The sequence below is a fragment of the Blennius ocellaris genome, assembly GCF_963422515.1.
Source record: "Blennius ocellaris genome assembly, chromosome: 22".
NCBI classification, from domain to species: Eukaryota; Metazoa; Chordata; class Actinopteri; order Blenniiformes; family Blenniidae; genus Blennius; species Blennius ocellaris.
In genome coordinates this window covers 13,231,508-13,251,834 of record NC_137671.1, presented here as the reverse complement: position 1 = coordinate 13,251,834, position 20,327 = coordinate 13,231,508, and the positions used below count along the sequence as shown (strand labels likewise).

Below are 20,327 nucleotides of genomic sequence, written 5' to 3'. Positions count from 1 at the left end.
AAAGCATAATTACCACATCTGTGTGGTTGCATTGAAACAACACGGACAGATTTGTGGAAATATCGTCACAATATCGCGTGCATAAAATATTCAGGTGCAGTTATCAAAATCCCTGACAGGGAAGATGTTTTGCGGCAGGATGGAGTTTATTCAGATACGCTTTATGGCAGGTCTGGTATCCATATGCGCCGCCCAGATATGAGTCCGTCCTCGCACACATTGATCCAGCTACTCCTCCCCGCCGGCCCTCTACTGCCCAAACCGCCACAGTCATAAACCTCAGTCTCCCAATTTACTTTCCCTTTATGAGCCATTACCACGTCACCTTATCGGCGGGGGGAAAAAAAAAAAAAAAGTTTTAGTGGCTTCACTTGCTTTATCACTTGCGGGCTCCCCCCAATATCTGGCACAAATCAAATATCTGCCTTTCTGCATGCCTGCCCACTCGCCCGGCTTCTCATCCCCTCCTCGTTCCCCTCTCTGCGATAGGTGGAGGCGAGCATATACTGGAGCAATTTGCTCATATTGCGCTGAGGACACAGTGGTTTCTTAAGCAAAGCCAATGTACCGTATAGTTTTATTTCCTGACAATCATCGAGGACCCCAGACACAACGTGAGAAAGTAAACATGGCAAAAGAAATACACAAACTTCGGTTTCACTTGGCGAGCAGAACTCACACAGGGGACTGTTTGCTTAAATGTGTTTGGTCTGCCACATTTTTTTTTCTCTTGCTCAGGTCCTGAAAGGAGGCTTTTTTTTTTTTGTTTACCCCCTTTTCTTTTCTTGAGGTCCTGCTTTTCTATCATGACTTCTTTCTTTTGTGAGATGTTTTTTGCTACGCTGTGCAACTGTGAACGGAGGGAGCTTCACAGTCTGAACTGCACTGAAAAGAGCCTTTCGGCATGAACCCTTTCTGCGGCGGTTATCTTTAACGCTAAGTACCATAGAATGGTACCTCCGCGTCCAGGTTGCAAGACTTTTCTCGCATCCAGTTGTGCCTGTGCACGTCTGGCAGTAAACCTCTATTGTGCCTCATTCACTTATTTCTGCATTTCGACGCTTTCTCTTAAGATTTCTTCGTTTTTCAGCCCATCTTTTGCGTTGTCCACAACCACCTCCGCCATGCTCTGGGTCCACGCCTGCAATGACACGTACATCGATTTAATTATAATAAACAGGTAGGGGAGCTTGCCAGTGACTAATCTTAGTCAGCTTGATTAATGATGTTTGTGCAGCCCGAGTCTCAAATTAGCCAGAGATATAGAAGAGTGGCTCTCTCTTTTCTCTCGCTCTCTCTCATATAGTCTGTGCATGTGTGCACAGAGACATACATGTTTGGTTTCCTCTATAAGTGTTGAATTTCAAAAAGTAGTGTCCTCTCGTTGAGTGCACAGGGGGCAGTTTTCTCCCCCGAATCACGATACAATTTGAGTGCATCACTGATCTCTGAAAAACAATCCATGAATCATCATTAGTTACTATGATAATTATGTACAGTCCAAAGCGTACAAAAAAAGCCTTTGCAGCTCTCGGAGTGCTGCATAAGTCCTTCGCTTAAAAAGTGTTAATTTGAATATTTCTCTATATCCTGTCACATTTCGGTCTCACCTCTGATACCACGGCGTTGCATTCGCGACGTTTTAAGTATTTGTGTGCGTATGCAAATCAAGGTCCCCTCACTTTACAACTCATCTGCTTAAGTAAATGAAGCATAATTGCAGCACAGAAAAATGGTAATTTCATTCATTCCTTTGTTGTCTCTCAATTTACCTTTAACACTGGTTATTGAGGGTATTTAATTTGAACTGAAAAAGGAGATACAAACAAAATAGCTCGCATAATGTTTATTAATAGTGTCCCACTTAGTCAAAATATGCATATTTTGTCATCACCGTGCAAAAGAATAGTCAATGTTGATGCATTATATCTGTCTGAAAACCTGTTCAGTACAGTTCAATTGAGCTTTAACATATTTCATTATGTGGATAATAGGTAATGATGGAGCTTGCACATTGTCTTGCTGCTTCTGATAATAATATTGACAAGCAGAGTACGATACATTAACACCCAAAATGGAAACGGGGCAGTCAATACAGAGGCTTACTGGAGTCAGAATTAATATCAGGATGTAGTGCATATTATCCGTTTCCCTGCATGCGGATCCAGTTTGATCTCGTCATGTCGTTCTCCACTTTTTCCCGGCCATTCATTATGCATGCGCAGTATGCATGTGCCTTTCTGTGTGTATATGTTCATGTATAGCGGGAACATCATTGCGTACTCACTCCGTACACTCCTCCATTGCCGAATGGCTGCACACTTGTGCCTGTGCTCAGCGGTCTGCATACATTCTGTGTAGATTCTGTGCACTTTTAGTACACTCAAATTATCCTCCCAGGGCAGTTAATGGAGGAAGAAAGTCACCGAGAGGACAACGCATCGCGTCGCTCTCTCTCTCTCTCTCTCTCGCTCTCTCTCTCTTGCTCTCTCTCCCCCCACCCCTCTCTTGTCCTACACACAGATAAGGAGTTGCTGTACGGAGGGCTAATGTAAGCCCTGAAGACATACTCACCATTTCCCCCTAATGTTCCACCTATTAGTTATTAATGGAGGAGCTGCGCACGCTGAAAGTGAGCTAGTGAACCTTGGGACATGCTGCTGTTTCTGTGTTCACTTTTGTAAAGTGGGAAGAACAGATGATATCCCTGATCTTAATTCTTCATGTTTCTACAACATGCTGAGGCCAAGTTCACATCCGCCTTTCTCTCGAATGCTCCGTGATGCATACTTTATTGTGAATGCTTCATGTACGGGCCATTTCTTAACCAGCACCTCTGACATCCGCCTTTGTATTTCCGTGTGGTTATCTTCCGTTCATGTCCTCACTGGAACATTAAGGATTACAGCTCTGCAGTGTTAAGCGATGCAAAATAGTCATTTTCTTTTCTCATCCCGGGAGCACGGTAATCTGTGTACAAAATTGCAAATGAAGGTCAGTCTCGGGGCGTGATGGGCCCCCATATCTTTCTGCCATCCTCCTCACCCGCACTGTCCTTTTTTTGCTTATCTGCAGCGCTCACACCTGTGGCAGGCCGACCACTCTCGCCAACTCTCGCCAGAGGCCCCAGACAGGATGGCTGCAGATAACCTTTATATCCAAGTAAGAAAAAAGAAAAAAAGAAGAAGATGGAAGGGACAGAGTAGGAGGGCAAAAGCTTTCCTCCCGCTGCCAGGGATTGTGGGACGTGCTGACTGGCAGCCAGGCTGAGGATATGGCCAGACTTAGCTTCATCCCTGAGACGTGGGCTGTGGGCCAGCCCTGTAGCTTGACCTACCAGTTTAAGAAGAGCCAGAAAATAAACCGGCTGGAGTTTTTTTTTTTTGTTTGTTTGTTTTTTTGGTTTTGGTTTATTGGGTAGTGTTAGCAATTGTCAGTTCATGCACTGTGCGTATTAAGGTTGAGATGTGAAGATGAGCCCGGACATGCAATCTCTCCTGGTCTCCGTCTGGGCTACAGCATCCCATGGCCCAGCGTGTGGCACGTAACAATTTGTCTGAACTGACAGGAAGCACTTAGTCCACACCTAAACCGTGCAGGTGGAGGAAACAAATGACAGGCAAAGAGCAAAAAGAAAGGGAGAGGAAGTTAAGGAATGGTTAAGGCAGGTTTTCCGTGCCCCCCCGGGCGTAAAAATTGCTCAGCTTTTGCAGTGGGAGGTACAGGCAGCTCTTCATAAATTTCAGTGGAAGGGGTTTCTGTGACGACAGCCCCGGGGTGAAATGTCCGATAGAAACAACAGCCCAGTGTGTTTACTTCCTCCGCCTCTCAATTTGGCGTCATTACTCATCCTTCACAGCGTGCGCCTGCCAGCTTCACCACCTCCAAACTTACACGGAAAGATGCAGATGCTCGTGAAATTCCAGCCGGTGATTTATCAGTCCCCCCCAGAAACATCTATACGCTGCTGCTGTTATTTAACCTGAACGAGACAAATTGATGAGGATGTTTGAAGGGCATAATCATATGTTACTGCAGATAAGGTAGATATAAATATTACGATTCTGTGGCGGTGCCAGTGTTTTATTTGAAGTCTTTGTTAGCTGCTAAACCGAGTGTGAACATCATGGATACAGCCTTCGGCATGTAACAGGCTTCAATATACAGTAATGTAGGAAGTGGCCCCGTGCCAGAGAAATGCTACCAAATATTGATTAATTACAAATAAATCAGATCAGAGACGGTTCCTCGTGGCTTTTATTATTATTATGGTGCTTTTTAATAATCTTTTTAATTAAAAAGCCATCTCAGATTAGCGCCTTAAAAATAATTACTCCTTGTGTGTGAAGGATCACACGTGTTCATGCCTGTTCATATTCATCATATGCAGACAAAGTTATGACACGATTTGACATGTGAGCTTGCGTGCTTCATAAAAATGTGTCTGTTCACGGGCTTTACTTTCCTGCGGGCCGATTCCAGGTGACATAGACGTCTAATTTGACTTTACATTGGCTAGACAAATGCAACCTCATTATCCAATGTATCAAAGTCAATCACCATGGATTTTCTAAGACATTTAAATTACTTGTTTGTTTCTTTTTTAATGATTCTGATGAATGATTTCCCCCCCACACTAATTAATCATGCTTATCTACAAAACGTTTTAATGTTAAGTACACTTCTCAAAGCACTGTTTTCTAAGGTCCTTACACCAAGGTTTGCATTTGTTCCACCTGAAGATTGACAGCTTATGATTGCTCATTATTACCGAAGTGCCTTCATGCCAAGGCTAAAGTTTGAAGCGAAGGAATCGCTGCAAAAGAAATCAGAAACCTTTGCCAGATAGTGCTGTGGTGAAGTTGGTCCACATGGGAGGGATCAGATCTACCGAGTGAGGTTTAAGTTGGAGTTTTGTTTAAAACTTTACAAAATGTTTCTCGACACCCACTGCTGGAGGAAGAATGAATGAAGTGTCGGCTTTTTGCAAGAAAATTACTGAAAAGACAAATGACAAAAAAGATAAGGGAGTATTTGAATATATGCTTACAGATTTGAGAAATCGAAGTTTGTAAATCAGGGGTGTCAATTATTAAGCCAAAACCGACATTTTACTGCATTTTGCCAAGAGGATTCGTAATTGTTCAGTTTTGTGAAGATGTAGACATTTTCATCACGTACACTTTGAGCCACAACAAAGAAAAACCAAGAATTTAAAGGGCAGTACTTTACCAGTCCGAATCGGGATGAAATTGAGCTGCATGTGGCTAATGAACTGAAATGTGTTGGACACCCCTGCCATACAAAGTCACACTGCCATATGCTCTATATAGAATTGAACTAATCAGCTATTGAAGCACGATATCAAAACAGGTATAAAGTACCTTCTGTGCTCCATTTACAGGCTTACATCGTCCAACAGGTAAAAGAAAAAAAGAATAAAAAACATACAAAAACAGTTATGTGGGCTAATTCTCGGTAGACCTCCTCATCCGAGCCAGAGGCAGAGCCAGAGGCATCTTTGTACTTTTGTAGCTGATGAAGAGCCAAGGTTGGTTTGAACCGTCACACTCTTTTTGGTCTCATTAAAGACGGTCGCCACAGTGATGCCGCCATGATACACGGCATCCCCTTCGCTCGACTCCAGGAGCTCATGTGAGACAGTTCTGGGATGCAGACATTTCTGTTGAAGTTCTGAATGACAGCTGGTGCAGATTGTTGTGGCGGCTCAGCGTCACATTTTAGGCAGTGGCGAATAATCAACATCCGGTTTATATGCCTTAATGAACAGCTAATAAAAGTATAATTTACACTCAAAGCAGAATCTTCCTGACATTGGATAAGGTCAGATGACCAGAAAAGCTCATTCTTCATTGTATAAAGCCCCAGTAGTCAGTCATCAAACCGTTTGCCTTGGATGCTCTTGTTTTTCACTTAACTACTCATTTTCCTGGCAAGTTCAGCACAATGAGGAAGGAAAGAATGTTTGCCAATACAATACGAATCCTCACAGGACTAATTTGCAGCAGACCATGTTTCCAACTTGGCAAATGGTCACATAATCTTCCAACTTTCTAATAAACAACAAACATAATTGACTTTGCCGACTTGGCACCGGAAGAATATATTTGGATCATGCTCTGCATCATGTGCTGGCTATGCTCTGAAAGAGGACGGGGAGTGCAGTAAAATCCTCAACAACAACGGAGAATAAGCCTCCAAACAGACGGAAGTTGTCAACCGACTGTCAATGGAAACCCACGTGTACATTTGAAGCTGTAGGTTAATATTAATGAAAAGTTGACGCCATTCAAAAGGCCATATTTATTCTCATATTTGCTCAGTGAACCAGGCGACTTCAGACGGCCCTCCATCAATATCACTTTGCCCCACCCGCGGGGCTCCGCTCTTTTCTTATTGGACGTTGACGATGTCTACACCTGCAGCTGCGGCGGGCAGACCCCGATCCCCCACCGCCGCCGCTTTGGATGGCGGCCATCGCTCATGATGGCGATGGCCCACGGGGCCGGGACGCTCCTGGCAGGCCAAACCAGCCGGCATCTGTTGGGGGTCAGCTGGGCTGTGGCTCCGAAGAGCCCGGCTGCCTGCAGCGATTTATTACTGGACACAAGTCGTTTCTTCTCACACGCGCCCCCTCCACACCCCCGCCCCGAGAACTCTATTCTGCAGGCTGAGTGCAGGCTTAATCAGAGCTGACATGCTGAATGTCCTTGGGTGGGCTGACGTAGCTATTGCAGGTGTGTTGTGTAGTCGCTGTGGCAGTCTGGGAAACAGTGGGAGAACGCGGTGTGTATGATAAGCAGCGAGAGATAAAGGGTATGGCAACAAATGTCTAGGAATTCCTCACTGAGTTTATTCACAAGGGGGGGTATATCAGGAGTTTAGCAATGACAAGAGGGCGGCGGCCAAATGCAAATGTGAGAGCTTCTTTGTGTGTGTGTTTAAGTTTATATATATACACATACATGCAAACGTGTTTACATCTGCAAGCCAAATTAACATAAATGCATGAACTTCATTGATAGCTGGGATGCTGCCACCATCTGAGTATTTCTTGTTTGTGCCTGTTTTTGTCGTGCGCCCTCTCTTTCTCTCGCCCCCTCTGCTCGGAGAGCGGGAATCACACATTTCAAGAAGGGAATACTTCTGGGACATCATCTAACATCTGCCTGTATCTCTCTGACCTTCCTCTCAATGCTGTAGGACTCTCTCTCTTTCTCCCACTCTTCCTCGTTCCTTTCTGCTTCCTCTCCAAGAGTGGTCATATATTTTTGCATATATTTCAACTAAGTAATTGTTTTTCTTATTAAATTTTTCAAGAACAGTGTGACAGAAGTTGATCGGCAATCATCTTATTCATGTGGGGGTTACAGTTGTTACCCTGTAAAGTTAAAGTTCAAGTGCAAACTCTACTAAAATAAAAGGCTTGGCCAGTGTTCTGGAAGTATAGCCCTGTAATAAAAGGGACAGGAGCCGGCTTCAATCTCTCAGTCCTGCCAGCAACACTTCCTCTGTCAGTGATTGTCAGAGAGCAAATCGACAAGTTGAACATTAAAATATTGCTGTATCGACGTTGAGCCTCTGTTTATATCAGCCGTGTAGCATTACCATAATTTAACAATGTGCTTCACTTAATTAAGTAAATACAACATCATATGAACAAGTGCATTTCTGGCACAGCCACTTTGGGCATTAAAGTGAGTGTGCCCAGTGCGTATCCCTGTTGCTTGCCGCAAGCTGTGCATGTTTTCATCTTGTGGTAAACTGTTCTTAAATCTCATACTTATCAAAATGTCGTATTCTTAATTGCTTTTAGGATGAAGCAGTTTCTTTGCTGATGTGCTGCAATTAAAAACGTAAAAATATATCTATATTTTTTTTCGTTAGGAGTCATCCTTTAATGACTTGCACTATTTCTGTTATCAACTTCTTTACGTTCCACTGTCTGATCTACACATGCTTTTGTTGAGGGCAATTTCATTTCATCGGCAGTTCAAGCATCGATCGTTGCCTCACACGTTGAACCTGCATTCACATCTCGTATGATACTCCAGCCGACATAGCTCTAGGAGTTCGTAAGACACACAAACTGCCCCGTCAAAGCAAGGAAGTGATCCCACCGGGACTGTTCATCAGCTTATTCCTTTTTTCAATCATGTTTTCTTCTTAGTAGGAGAAAGAATTGATGCACGAAACAAAAATACTTAGACTCGCCCAGTGTCGACCTCAAATTGGCTCCAGTGCTTCTGACCTCGGTCTTTATTGTGATTTGGGGGGTTCAGGGGTGCAGGTTTCGTGTGCTGCGAGCAACGCGTCTGGTGTTGGGTCAATTCAGGTTCCTCCTCACGCACTTTGTCACCTTCTGCATCATCTGTCGTCCATGTGCAGGGAATCAGAAAGCAGCCCAAGTCTGGATGGTTTCCAGTTGGGTGACACTAAGGTGCCGTCTATGTTGTCTGCTGATGATGTCGTCCTCCTGGCTCCGCCAGACGCCACCTGTTGTGTACACTGGCGTGATATAGAGCTCAGGTGTCGTGCAGCCTGGGTGACAATTAGAACCAGAAGAAAATGGAGGCTGCAGTTCTTGTGTTTTGAATCGATGGATTAGTCTCTGTCGTTCAGAGAGAGGTAGCTGCCCCAGAAGCAACGCGTTGTTGATCCAGGCTAATCTGGTTGTTGCTTTCCTTTTGTGTTTTTATCTGCTCTCTGAAGAGAAGATCACTCTTGTGGGCATTTTCTTGATTCAGTCCTCCGAGTCTGTTAAATCCAACTGTCTGTAGTGATCGTCTTCGCTCGTCTTCAGTGATGTTTTTTCACATATTGAATGTTGCCATCTAAACGTGTGACCATTTCTTTCTTTTTGTAAAAAAAAAAAAAGAAGAAAAGTGTTATTTTGTCACCGTGACATAAGAGACAGAGATTCACTGTGTAAATCAAAGCATCCTTTGTGGCTCTATTGCCTGGCATGTAACGACTATGCTTTGCTTATTATCTGCATATCACATAATGCCCAGACAGCCGGCTTTTTTTTTCTCTTCTTTTTTTTTTTTACTGAGACCGTGACTTGAAAGTGTGACGGACTTGAAGTCGATGATGAATTAGTTTTCAGCTTATTTCATCTGATTTGAACTTTAAGCGTTCTCCCCCCTCTCTCTTTAATGATTTAATACTCGTTGTATTTTTTTTTTTTCTAAAGTTTTTAACTCATTTGCATAACTGCTCAATCATTTCCTTTGACTTCATCTCCTCAGGTCATCTCTTCTTTTTTTTTTTACTTTAACTTTTTTAAATGTTAGTTGTTTCATTTATCTCTGTCATTGTTGCCTTTGTTTCCCGAACATATCTTCTCCCCGGTGCCCCTCTGTTCTTACTACTCCCTGACAGTGTTTTGCTGATGTTGCATGTGTTTCCTGCCAATATGGGGCATCGCTATCAGCACAGCATGAGTACACTCATCTGTTGTTTTCCAAGCAAAATCTCTCAAGATGTGGCCAAGTGATGGAATAGATGCAGTGTTGAGTTAGCGAATATAGCCAGTGCTTTGAATTGTCAAGTCTCATAATGGATCGTTCTCAGATGACCATAACACAGCATTTGTTGTCTGCAGCTTCCTAACCTGCAGCACAGAGAGCTCTGGGGATTTTGTATTTTTTTTTGTAGTTCCCCTCAACAAAAAGCTCTCTATATTGGTTTTTGAATTATTGCAGATAATATAAAGTAAAAGGTTTATATTAGGCTATAAGGGAGCTATAGCTGTCACCTTGAGTTCAGCCTTGTCGCGACGAAACTTCAAAATTCGCACTTGATTTAGCAACCTCAACTCTTTGACGTAAGCTTTTTGTGAGTTGCAATACAGACAAAATTGTAGGATTTGGAAAGACAATGGAGACGTAAGAGTGGGAGACAGGAATCTTTAACTGAAAGTTCTCAAGAGGCTCTGTATTTGTGCGTATTCAGCATTCAGAGTGTTATAGAGTTCAGTCTGTACCAGGAGATCTCAAAGCACAAGGGGCTTCGCACAGCATATTAAGATAAGCATGGCCTCACATTTATCTGCAATGTTGCAGTGTCTGCTAATATCTCAAAAAACTGGAGTGTAACGGTGAGAGTAATGCACTATTTCTGCTCTGTCCATATGAGGACAATGATGTAGTCACAGAGATCTATTAACACATTCTACATGCTTACATTTATATATGTACATATAACATAACAATAGAGACAGGGAAAAGACAGTGGATCAAACTACAAGCGAGATCATTAATGGCATGTGCATTGTTTCTGGGGAAGTGGGAGTAAAGTTTCAACTCAACATGAACCAAGGAAAACATCTAATCTGAACAGAAAGCCATGGATTTATAATTAATATAGTTTCAGATGGTAAAAACATCACCACAGCCATTCTGCAAACATAGAGCCATGATCATGAAGTTATAAAAGGCATTTTAGAAAAATCTAGGTCATGACAGCTATGCAGCATCTTTCCTTTTTTTTTTTTTTTTTTGGTCCATACTTAAAGATGCCACTGTCAGGGTGAAGCAGAAAAGAGCAAAAACGCCAACGATTTAAAGACACAGTTCAGAAATGATAACTCAAGTTGTTTACTGACATTTTTTTTCCTATCTCATCGAGTAAACTGCAAGAAAACCCAATAAACTCCTGAGTCTGAGCCATTGCTGGCAACTGACCCTATTTCAGGCATTTGACCAAAAAAAAATCAATTCAGAAAAGCCTTAATATTGCAGGGCTCTGGCTTGTTTCCGATGTTCAAGACTCCTTCCTGTGGCACTCTATTAGGATAACTCCACTTTCACGAGAAGGTCATTCCTTCAAGTGAGTGTTACTAACTCCGCATAGCAAAGAAGAATCTCTGGAAGCCAGACTGAAGAGAAGTGACTGAGAGGTAGTGACAGGGGAGTGGGTGGGTGGCTTTGAGATTTTGCCACATCAGCCCAGTGGTTGTTAGTTGCATGTTCTCACTGTAATGAGGAAGTCAAAACCTCTGAGGCCATTCGAGACCACAATTAACATGTATGAGCGTGCCAGTCCTGACGAGCAGGGTGTCAAGCTGAGAGATGCTAATTGGCTCTCTGGCGTAATGGACGCTGGATCCTGCAAGCGGATCATGTAACGCACACCGAGTGGCACAGACAATAACTCATACACACTGAGAGGCATTAACGTAATACACAGTTGCCCTACATCAGAGCAAATACTTGTTAGACCCAATGTGGAGGGTAATGTGAGGAAAGGATGAGTTTTCCAAGTTACATCGGCCAATTAAAAAATATGTTTTCATTGGGGAATTTTAGTTTGAATCTCTTCTAGTATAGTAATAGTCAGAGCTTGGGATGTACCAATAGCACTTTCTTTATAGGACAAGTACGAGTATGAGACTGGGTACCGATATGATTACATACGTACTAAACCCATTAACCCTGAATCACACTCCGCATGCAAACGATACGCGAAGGCTGTGTGGAGCCACAAACCTCAGTATGAATGCGAGTACTCCGTGTAGTATCAGACCCAATACTGGTATCAATATCGGCGCATCGCTGAATTATTGTTAATTGCCCCTATTTCACCTATTGGCACAGCGAGCTCATGAATATCCGTTGTGCACCTTAGATTTGGGGGCATGTTATTTTATAATTGTCAATCTATGAGCAGATGTAAGAAATACAGCCCTCCGAATCTACCCCCATTCATAGTTATAGCACTGGCGATGAAGAATTTCTCTTATCTATCAATAAATTATGTTCTTTTCTAATAACCAGAAAGAGTTTATCATCCAGATTAATAGCACTGATAAAGAAGCTTAACTGAAGGCTCTGTACACAAGGGAGGAAACATGAGTTTACGCAGGACTTGAACTGCACCGATTGAATACTGCACACGATTCCCTGCACATGGAAACAGTAACAACATTAAAATATTTCTTGCTCAGTGTATTTTGGAAGCCCACCAATTGGGAAGAAAAGTACAAACAGCTTTGATGAAAAGTCCTGGTGTGACATGTGACTGGCTGCATGAGGTTAATGTGACATTCTAAAAAGCCCACGAGGAGAGGAGAGACATGGTGAATCAGAGATGTTTGATTGTAATTCTCAGTTGCAAAAAAAAAAAAAAAAAAAAAAAACATGTTGAAATTTTGTGTTTGCATGTGTGGGAGTGTGTTTTTCCAGCTAAATATATCCGGAATGGTGTTTTGGCAGATTTTGGAAAGTTTCCAGCTTGAGTTTCAGACCAGGGTCGTGCCATGAAAAGTTATGAAGAGTAAACAGGCCTGACTCTTGCTGACTTTCCCTTCCAAACTTGTTTTCATTTGGAATTTTTCAATGCTGATCCTTTTGTCGAATATGTATTACATTTTTTTTTTTAACTCCCAGCGGTGCCGTAAGGTTGGGCTTTTTTTTTTTTTTTTTTTACCATGGAGCTTTACGGGCCACGCAGTAAATGTGGTAAATACGGTATTTGTGCACACGGATCATGCTTATCCCATTTGTGTGCGTGAGCGGATTCCTTTCTCGTGGGTGGGAAGCAAAAAGCAAGAGCTGCTCTAAATACTCTCTGCGTATGATGATCTTCATGCGTGTGTTTGTGCTGCCACATCAATGGATGAGACAGATGGCAAGGTAAAGTGAGCCGAGGAAATGAAAAGTGCTCTATTAAACGTTTCGATCATGCAATTCCAAAAAGGCTAGGATGCTTTAAAGCTTCAGCCCCACCAATGGAGGGGGAAAAAACAAACGTGAATCGTTTCCACAAAAATATTTTCGGGGCAGTGGTGGATTATGTCACTCTGCAAGGTAATATCTTGTCCTCCAGACTGTGCTCCTTTGTGATCTATGGTTTTTATTTCCTGTAGTTCTTCTCTTTTGCTTTTGTGTTGTCTTGTTTTTGCACAACGAGCCTCCACTTATCTGATCCTTTACCCTCCTTCACATTTATCTAATTTGTTTCTGTCTCTCCGTTCCCTCCTGAAGCCTTGGTGACCTCTCTCCCACTTCAGTCTCTGTGGAGTTCTATACAGATCACTAAGGAAAAGTTTAACGTGCCTTAAAGGGATAATTATCAAACAGTAAAACTCCCACACAGCTCTCACTGGGTAATTACACCCCCCCTCCCCCCATCTCTACTCCTCTTGTTTTGTTTTTTTTCTTCTTCAAATGAAACCATCAGTTTTTAAAAGCCTTGACAATCAACAATTCCCTGGCGTTGTAGCCGCTCACACCTCTGAATGAAAACTCTGACGAGTAAGGGTTGCTCTCTCTCTCTCTCTCTCTCTCTCGCTCTCGTACACAGACACACACATTTTCCTGCTTGGTCTCACATTCACACAAACAACAGCCCAGCCCCATTTGCATTCTGGGCAATTACATTCAATTTGTAAACTGGCGCTGAACTTTAGTAGAATTAGATTTTGCTAACAGGCGTAATGACATTTAATGGAGCATGATTTATTCATTTCTCTTTCATCAGGTCAAGATATGCCCCAACTGGGAATTGAATAATAGCAGATGTTTTTGTTTGCTGCATTTTTTTTATTTATTTCCTTCCCGCTGTCAAATGTTTGCTCCTTTGTCCTTAGACCAAGAAAACTTGTTACCACAGCCTCACCCAGGCTGTGCCCTAATAACCTCCCATTGCTTATTGATTCAGCAATTGAGCATGCAAGTGGAATCCATTGTTTTGCACTGAATGTGGCACTGGATTCTCAAGGAGGAGACTTAGAAAACATCTGCAGACTGAGCATCCTTGATGCAGCTACTGTTTGTGGATCCTAATAAAATCATGCTTCTTTCCCAAGTATTTCTAGAATAGTATAATAAATAAATACCGTACACACATTACTGTATATTGGCTATACATCTTTTCCACCACTTCATCAAAGTTTTGATCTCTATTCTACACCTATATTCAGCTGTTTGGTGCGGTTTGCATTAAAGTAGACTGGACATTGGTTTTAACGATGATAAAGAGCAGCTTTCCTGCAGCAAGCGTAGCGGCGAGGTTCTGACTGTATCGCTGGAGCACTTGAGTGTTCACGTACTGCGGCTGCTTTCCTTTGAAGTGGTTAAGAAAAAAAACCAACATTCATTATGTTTCCATTGGATGTGAAAATGTAATCTTTGCAGTGATTGAAAATAGGAGTCTTGTCCACTGTCAGCTGAGGACAATTTAAAAAAAAAAAGAAAAAAGAAAGAAATGTGACGACCTTTTCATTTGGACAAATAAGGAATTTATGACAACATCTGAAGGAGTGATGTGTGGGTGATTCTTGATAAAGCAAACTAATAATTCCAGAGTTTCAATGTTAATATTCAATTTGTTATTCAAGCAAAAATTGTGTTTTAAATCTTTTAAAGGTTTTGAAGGGTATATATCAAGATTTATCATGACTTCGTAACTCCGCCTAACTAACACATTATTAATATTATATTCACCTGAAACACTTTAGAAACTATAGCATTTAATTACATAATAATTGCTGGTGTGACGCGAAACATTTAGAGTCTGTTGTTTGATTTTTGCACCCATGCTTGAGAGTTTGCGGCTATATTTGGCTCATAATTTAAAATGCATGCATGATGTGTTATTGTTTTGTTTTTTTTAGTCTATCATTACTTACAACGAGTGGTAAATATTTTGTCCTGCCGTAAATTTATTTCCATAGAAAAGGCGGGAATGACCTCAACTCCCTGCAAATCACTCCTGGTCACATTGCCTCTCACGGCCATACCGTGTCCTCTATGATGAGGATCAATTTGTTCCACTGAGGTCATACCGAGAAAAGTTCTTTTCAATTGTGAGAAAACGTATGTCTGATTCTCAGCCATGATTCATATGGATTGTGTTACATCATCGTCCCTGAAGATGTTTTCTCCCTCACATACGGCCACTTTGTCTTTGCCTTTATGGAATTGCTCCATTCTTCTTGCACAGACAAGCGGTAAACCCAGCCTGGTGCTTATAGATTCTACAGTACATTCCTATATTGTTTCCTCAAATGTGTTTTTACTTCAGTGGGCAGAGGGGAAAAGGTAAGGGGAAAATACAATAAAACAGAAGTCATAGTGGATTGACAGTGGAGCAGGTTGATGAAGTGAAATGAACAAACAAACAAACATAATGACGAGGATAGGGACTTTGAGCTTGGCCAGCAACAAGTGCCGGCCAGCTTGTCTGCAGATCCAGTCAGAAACCAAATGCTTTCAAATGATATTCGAGCATCTGTCTTTGAGATTTTCCGGCACAAATCAACTATATTAAAGATGAGTGGGCCCCCTCCTTCACTTCCTCTTTTGCTTCATAAATGTTTACTCAGAGACACACACAGACACACACACACACACACACACACACACACACACACACACACACACACACACACACACACACACACACACACACACACACGCACACACGCACACACACACACTTTGCTGTTTTGTATACACACTGCAGTTTGGAAAAGCAGCTTCCTCTCTGAAACAGTACACTCTTTCAGAAGCTCCTCGTCTCTCCGAGAAGCATTCTCACCTTCCCCAGCACCCTCCTTCATCTCCCAAAGTGTTCTAATTTAGGGAGACGACGGTGCCTTGGGACATACTCAGACAGGCTGGGAGACAGACAGAAAGTTCTTCTTCTATCCTCCATCTCTTCCTTCTTTTCCCGTCTTTCCCTTTTGACCGAAGTGAGTGAAGTTCTTCCCAACGTGTCATCGCTGCGTCTGTCACTGTCGTCTCGATGATGAAGAGACGCCGGGTTGTGTCTGCAGTTCACTATCTCTATCCTGCTTTCTGGCTCCTCCTGTAACTGTGCCAGGTTGTGTCTGCAGTTTGATATCTCAATCTGGTTTTCTGGCTGTTTGCGGAGCTGTGTCTATCACGCCGGAGAAAAGTATACAGCTGACATCGCAGCAGCAGCCCAAAATGGAGCCATATGTGCCTCTTTTGTCTTTCAGTTTGAATAAGCTTCTTTATTTTATTTGCACACCCAAGGCATTCTCAAAACGACTTTGTGTGCTAAAAAGATATAAAAAAAATAACTAAAAAGATCATTTTAATGAAACAAAAATGTGTAAAGAAATGGCCAAAAATGACTAAAATCACAAAACTATTTCAAATAGGAAATAATATCCCAAAGAGTCAGCTAAAATCAGTCCAACACACTCAGATCGCTGTGATAGCTTGAAAATAAAAACTTGGATGTGCCATTTAAACCACTCATGGGAGGCGGCCGGGGGCATCCTCATCAGATTCCAAAAACCACCTCAACTATCTCCAACTACATGTAGAGGAGTAGCAGCTTGACTTTGACTCTCCTGAATAGCTTCGTCACTCTACTGAAGAGGCATGCCAACCAAGAAACTCCCACCATATCTATGACTTTAAGCAACAGAGCCTCAGCAGCAGCGGATGTCTTCTCTTGCTGAACACAGCTTGAGTATGAACCCTCCGACCCCCCCGAGCCGCCGGGGGGGGAAGCCAGAGCCGGTGTGGGAGGTTGAGGTACTTCCTGTTGCTGGCGGCAATATAGGCAACGTTTCTCCTGGTGGGCGAAAGGGTCACCTCCCTCTGGCTGAAGGTGGCAGGGAAGAAAATTGACTGTTGTGTGTGCTTATGCACTAAACAGCGAGTGGGGAACGCTGACGTTGGCAGCAATTTGGTGACCTGGGGGGGGGGGGTCTAAGTCCCTGTTCAAGACCTTCACTGTGTGATTGATAGATAGTCTGCAACTGTCACACATACTTTAAATTGTCTTCATTGGATTTACATGAAACAAACTATTTGTTTTAGGCTTTTTCTCTATTGTACCGTCTCGTTGCTCTCACTCTTTTCTTCCTGACTTCAGCACTTGAGTGCTGTTTGCATGTTCTCACTGGCCCTCGCGTTCTCTTTCTTTACACGCACACATGCGTGCGCTTGCTTGCATATCCTTAATGCACACACATTAATTCACTTCAGACTTTATCCCTGTGGCCTCTCATGCAGCAGTGCAGAACATTCATCTACATTGATCAAGGCAGTCTATCTGCCCCACTGTTCGTCTTTCCCTTCTCATGCTGCTTAATGAACTAGCTGGGACTTAATGCTGCCGACCAGACCCCCATGCTCATACCAATGAGCCGCCACACGCTCCTCCACCATCAACTTTTGATGTAGTTACGCCGAGATATAGGCAGGTGCAGTCTTTCAGGCCAAGGATTCACTGCCTTAAGTCGGCGTGATTGGCAGATGAATTTAAAGCCGCTCATTAAGTCCATATCAAGGTGATTGGGACAGTTTAGCTTTGCTCCATTCTGCAGGGTTTGGCAGACCTCCGTGGAGGGAATACTTGATTATGACTAAGCCATTTCATCTCCACCTATGTATGTGATTGTGTTGCCTGAAATAGAAGCGTCATCACAGACAGAGAGTGGGCTGTTGTTATGGAGCGTCTGACTCCTGCATCTGTGTTCCAATCACTGACAAATGTGCCAATGTACTTGAAAGTGTTCATGAAAAATAACCTTCTACTCTGAGAATGCATTATTTACAGCGTGCCATGTGACACCAGCTACATCTTCAGCAATCAGAAATGTGCTTGCAGCAGTTCTGAGAGTATGATCATTATTTTCACTTTCCCGTTGAGGAAATACATTTTATATCATTTAATAAATGATTCAAACATTTCTTAACAACTTGAAAAAAATCCTCATACTATTTCTCTTTTGTTTTTCTGGTTCATGCGTTACAAGCGACAAATATCAAATAGAATCATGAAGACATATATATATATATATATATATATATATATATATATAAAGGGAAAACTGTTCCCAAGGAGCAGACATATGAAATAGCATTAGAGACTCATTTTTCACTTTTCTATTCCCTTGAATTAGACTTTGAATATCTTTATCTGAACCACTTATGTGTCTTGTCGGTTGGAGACCTACAGTAAAGCCAGCAGGGGGCAACGTGTCCAACTCAGGAAGGCGTGTGGGAAGGTGACATGGCAGCCCATCACTAAGCTCGTGACATAATTATAGCACATCTGTATTCCTCCCAAGGCGATGGCAGCGTCCATTCACTCTAGTTATGCTGTTGTCAGACCTCTTTATTTGTGCCGATGGCCAAGCATTCGTTATCCCTGACATACTGCAATTAGCCCGGGCCAAACACCGCAATGATATTGATGACACACACTGATGAGGAAGGCTGTGTGTCTTTGCAGTTCGTCCACCTGCGCACGCAAACAAACTGCGCGCCCACAGCCGCACAGCTGTACGCAGCAAGACACAGCGCTGTCATTCTGTGGGCAGTAACTGTGTTGGATGATGGGTCTCTCTTTCTCCCACTGTCTGCCTTTCCATTTATATCTTTCTCCGAGACCACCCCATCCATCCATCTCTGACCTCCCTCCTCACCCGTCTTCCACTCGCTGTCTCACTTTTCTTTTCTTTTCTTTTTTCTCTCGCAGACCACATGAAGTAACTTCAGCAGCCCCGGTGTTGCTGAAATGGAAATGCACTTTATAGCCCCGTGGAAGTCTGTCTTGTACGCATGTGTGTGCACATGCGTCTGACCCTGGTTCTTTTTCCATTATTGCCTCATTACAAAACTCTGGGGTTGTCTGAGCATATGGATGAACTGCTGTGACTATTCCAGTTTGAAAATGGAACTAATGCCCCGACTCAGGCTATAAATTACTGTGCAGATTCTCATTATAGCTGCGTGGCAGTCAGATATGAACCAGTGAACTCTGCCCCATTGAGGTAGTTCACTTTTTAAAATGCTTGGAAAATGTTTTTGTCACATATCCGATACTTTTAAAGACAAACCACTGTTGTCAGGACAATCTATTTCCTTAAAACATCGCTTTTGTAGCAATCATATGAATAGTAGATTTTAGCGGTTGCAGATGTGAGCCACATATTTTATGCCCTCTATTAACTCAGCCTGTATTTATTTCCATGCCGAATCCCTTCTTTTCCATTGTAAGGACCCAATTTTCCCCACAGGGATCATTAGCGTTTAATCTAATCTCATCAAATACAGCCATTTAGTACCAAGGTATTTTGTCCCTAAACCATTTCAGGCTCTCTGCATGTTTTTTCTGTTGTGTGGAAGAAACACAGTGAAGGCATTGCAGTCCTGAATAATAAAAGAGGGGGAAAAAAAATGTTTTACTGTGCTAAAAAAAAACAAAAAAATATTGTTCTCCATCTCAGGTGCTGTTGCTCACACCCAAAGTACGACTGATTTTACCACCCATACTGCCTCTTTTGTTCCTCTACACGCTCCACTGGAAGCAGCAGGAGGACCAGACTGTGAAAGATAGAGCTGGGGGGTAAAAAAAAAAAAAAAAAAAGGAATGAGACGGGAGACAGCAAGCTAAAGCGACGGGAGAGGGCAGGAGAAAGATAACTTTGAGATAAAGACAGCTGAAAATGGTGCTGGAGATGGACAGAAAGACAAACTGATGGAGAAGTGTACAGTGAGAAGATAAGAAAAGAAAATGGCAGTGGCGACGGTAGAAAAGTAACAACTGAGGCGGCGCCGAGGGCAGCGGGCGGGCGCACGAAGAGGGGAACTGTTGGGTCAGGGACGTTTGACACGGGAGGAGCGGTGGTGGACGGCAGGCAGGTGATCGATGGCTAGGGAGCCCCTGCACTCGCATTGTAGAAGCTTTATTCATTCCTCCCCCTAATCTAGCTTACCCCAGCCAGACGTGCTTAAGGTAATGGCCGCAGCCAGCTGCCTGCAAGGCCGCCGGCACCGAGTCGACCAGGCGAGACCGCCGCATAGCGCCGAAACATTGGGAGGACGACACCAGTGAAGAAAAATAATATACAATACGACCACATTAAAATACATGTTACATATTCTGTTCTATAATTTAGCCCTCAGAAAACCCAGCAAAAAAACATACAGATAATCATCTGTGTATTTTCCATTTACATTTCTAAGCATGCCACATCTTTTCATGCAAATTTGTAAAGGTAATTGGATGTATGCAGTATACACGCTGTATACTTCTCGGCAAGCGGGAGGGAGGTACCAGCTGGGAGGGAATACGGGGAGGTGATGGAGGACAATGGCTCCAGAGAAAGGGAAGCAATTTAAAGAAAGGGAATTTAGATGGAGGAATAAAAGGGGGAGAGGTCGTGATAGCCAGTGTAAGTGAGAGAGAAATTGAAAGCGGACAGATAATCAGAGCTTGGAGGAAAGGTTGACTGCAGATTAATCTAGTGTGTGTGTGTGTGTGTGTGTGTGTGTGTGTGTGTGTGTGTGTGTGTGTGTGTGTGTGTGTGT

At 42.9% G+C, this 20,327-nt stretch overlaps 1 protein-coding gene across 1 annotated transcript in view; it reads right to left on the bottom strand.

Annotated features, from left to right (window-relative positions):
* lepb (leptin b) overlaps positions 1–19,818 on the bottom strand; it is a gene marked incomplete at both ends in the record, with an annotated part of 131,572 nt that extends 111,754 nt beyond the window's left edge. The window contains one exon of the mRNA XM_080518608.1: positions 19,733–19,818. Coding sequence (XP_080374734.1) covers positions 19,733–19,818 — 86 coding nt within the window. The remainder of the gene's footprint in view (positions 1–19,732) is intronic.
* Between the last annotated feature and the right edge of the window lie 509 nt (positions 19,819–20,327).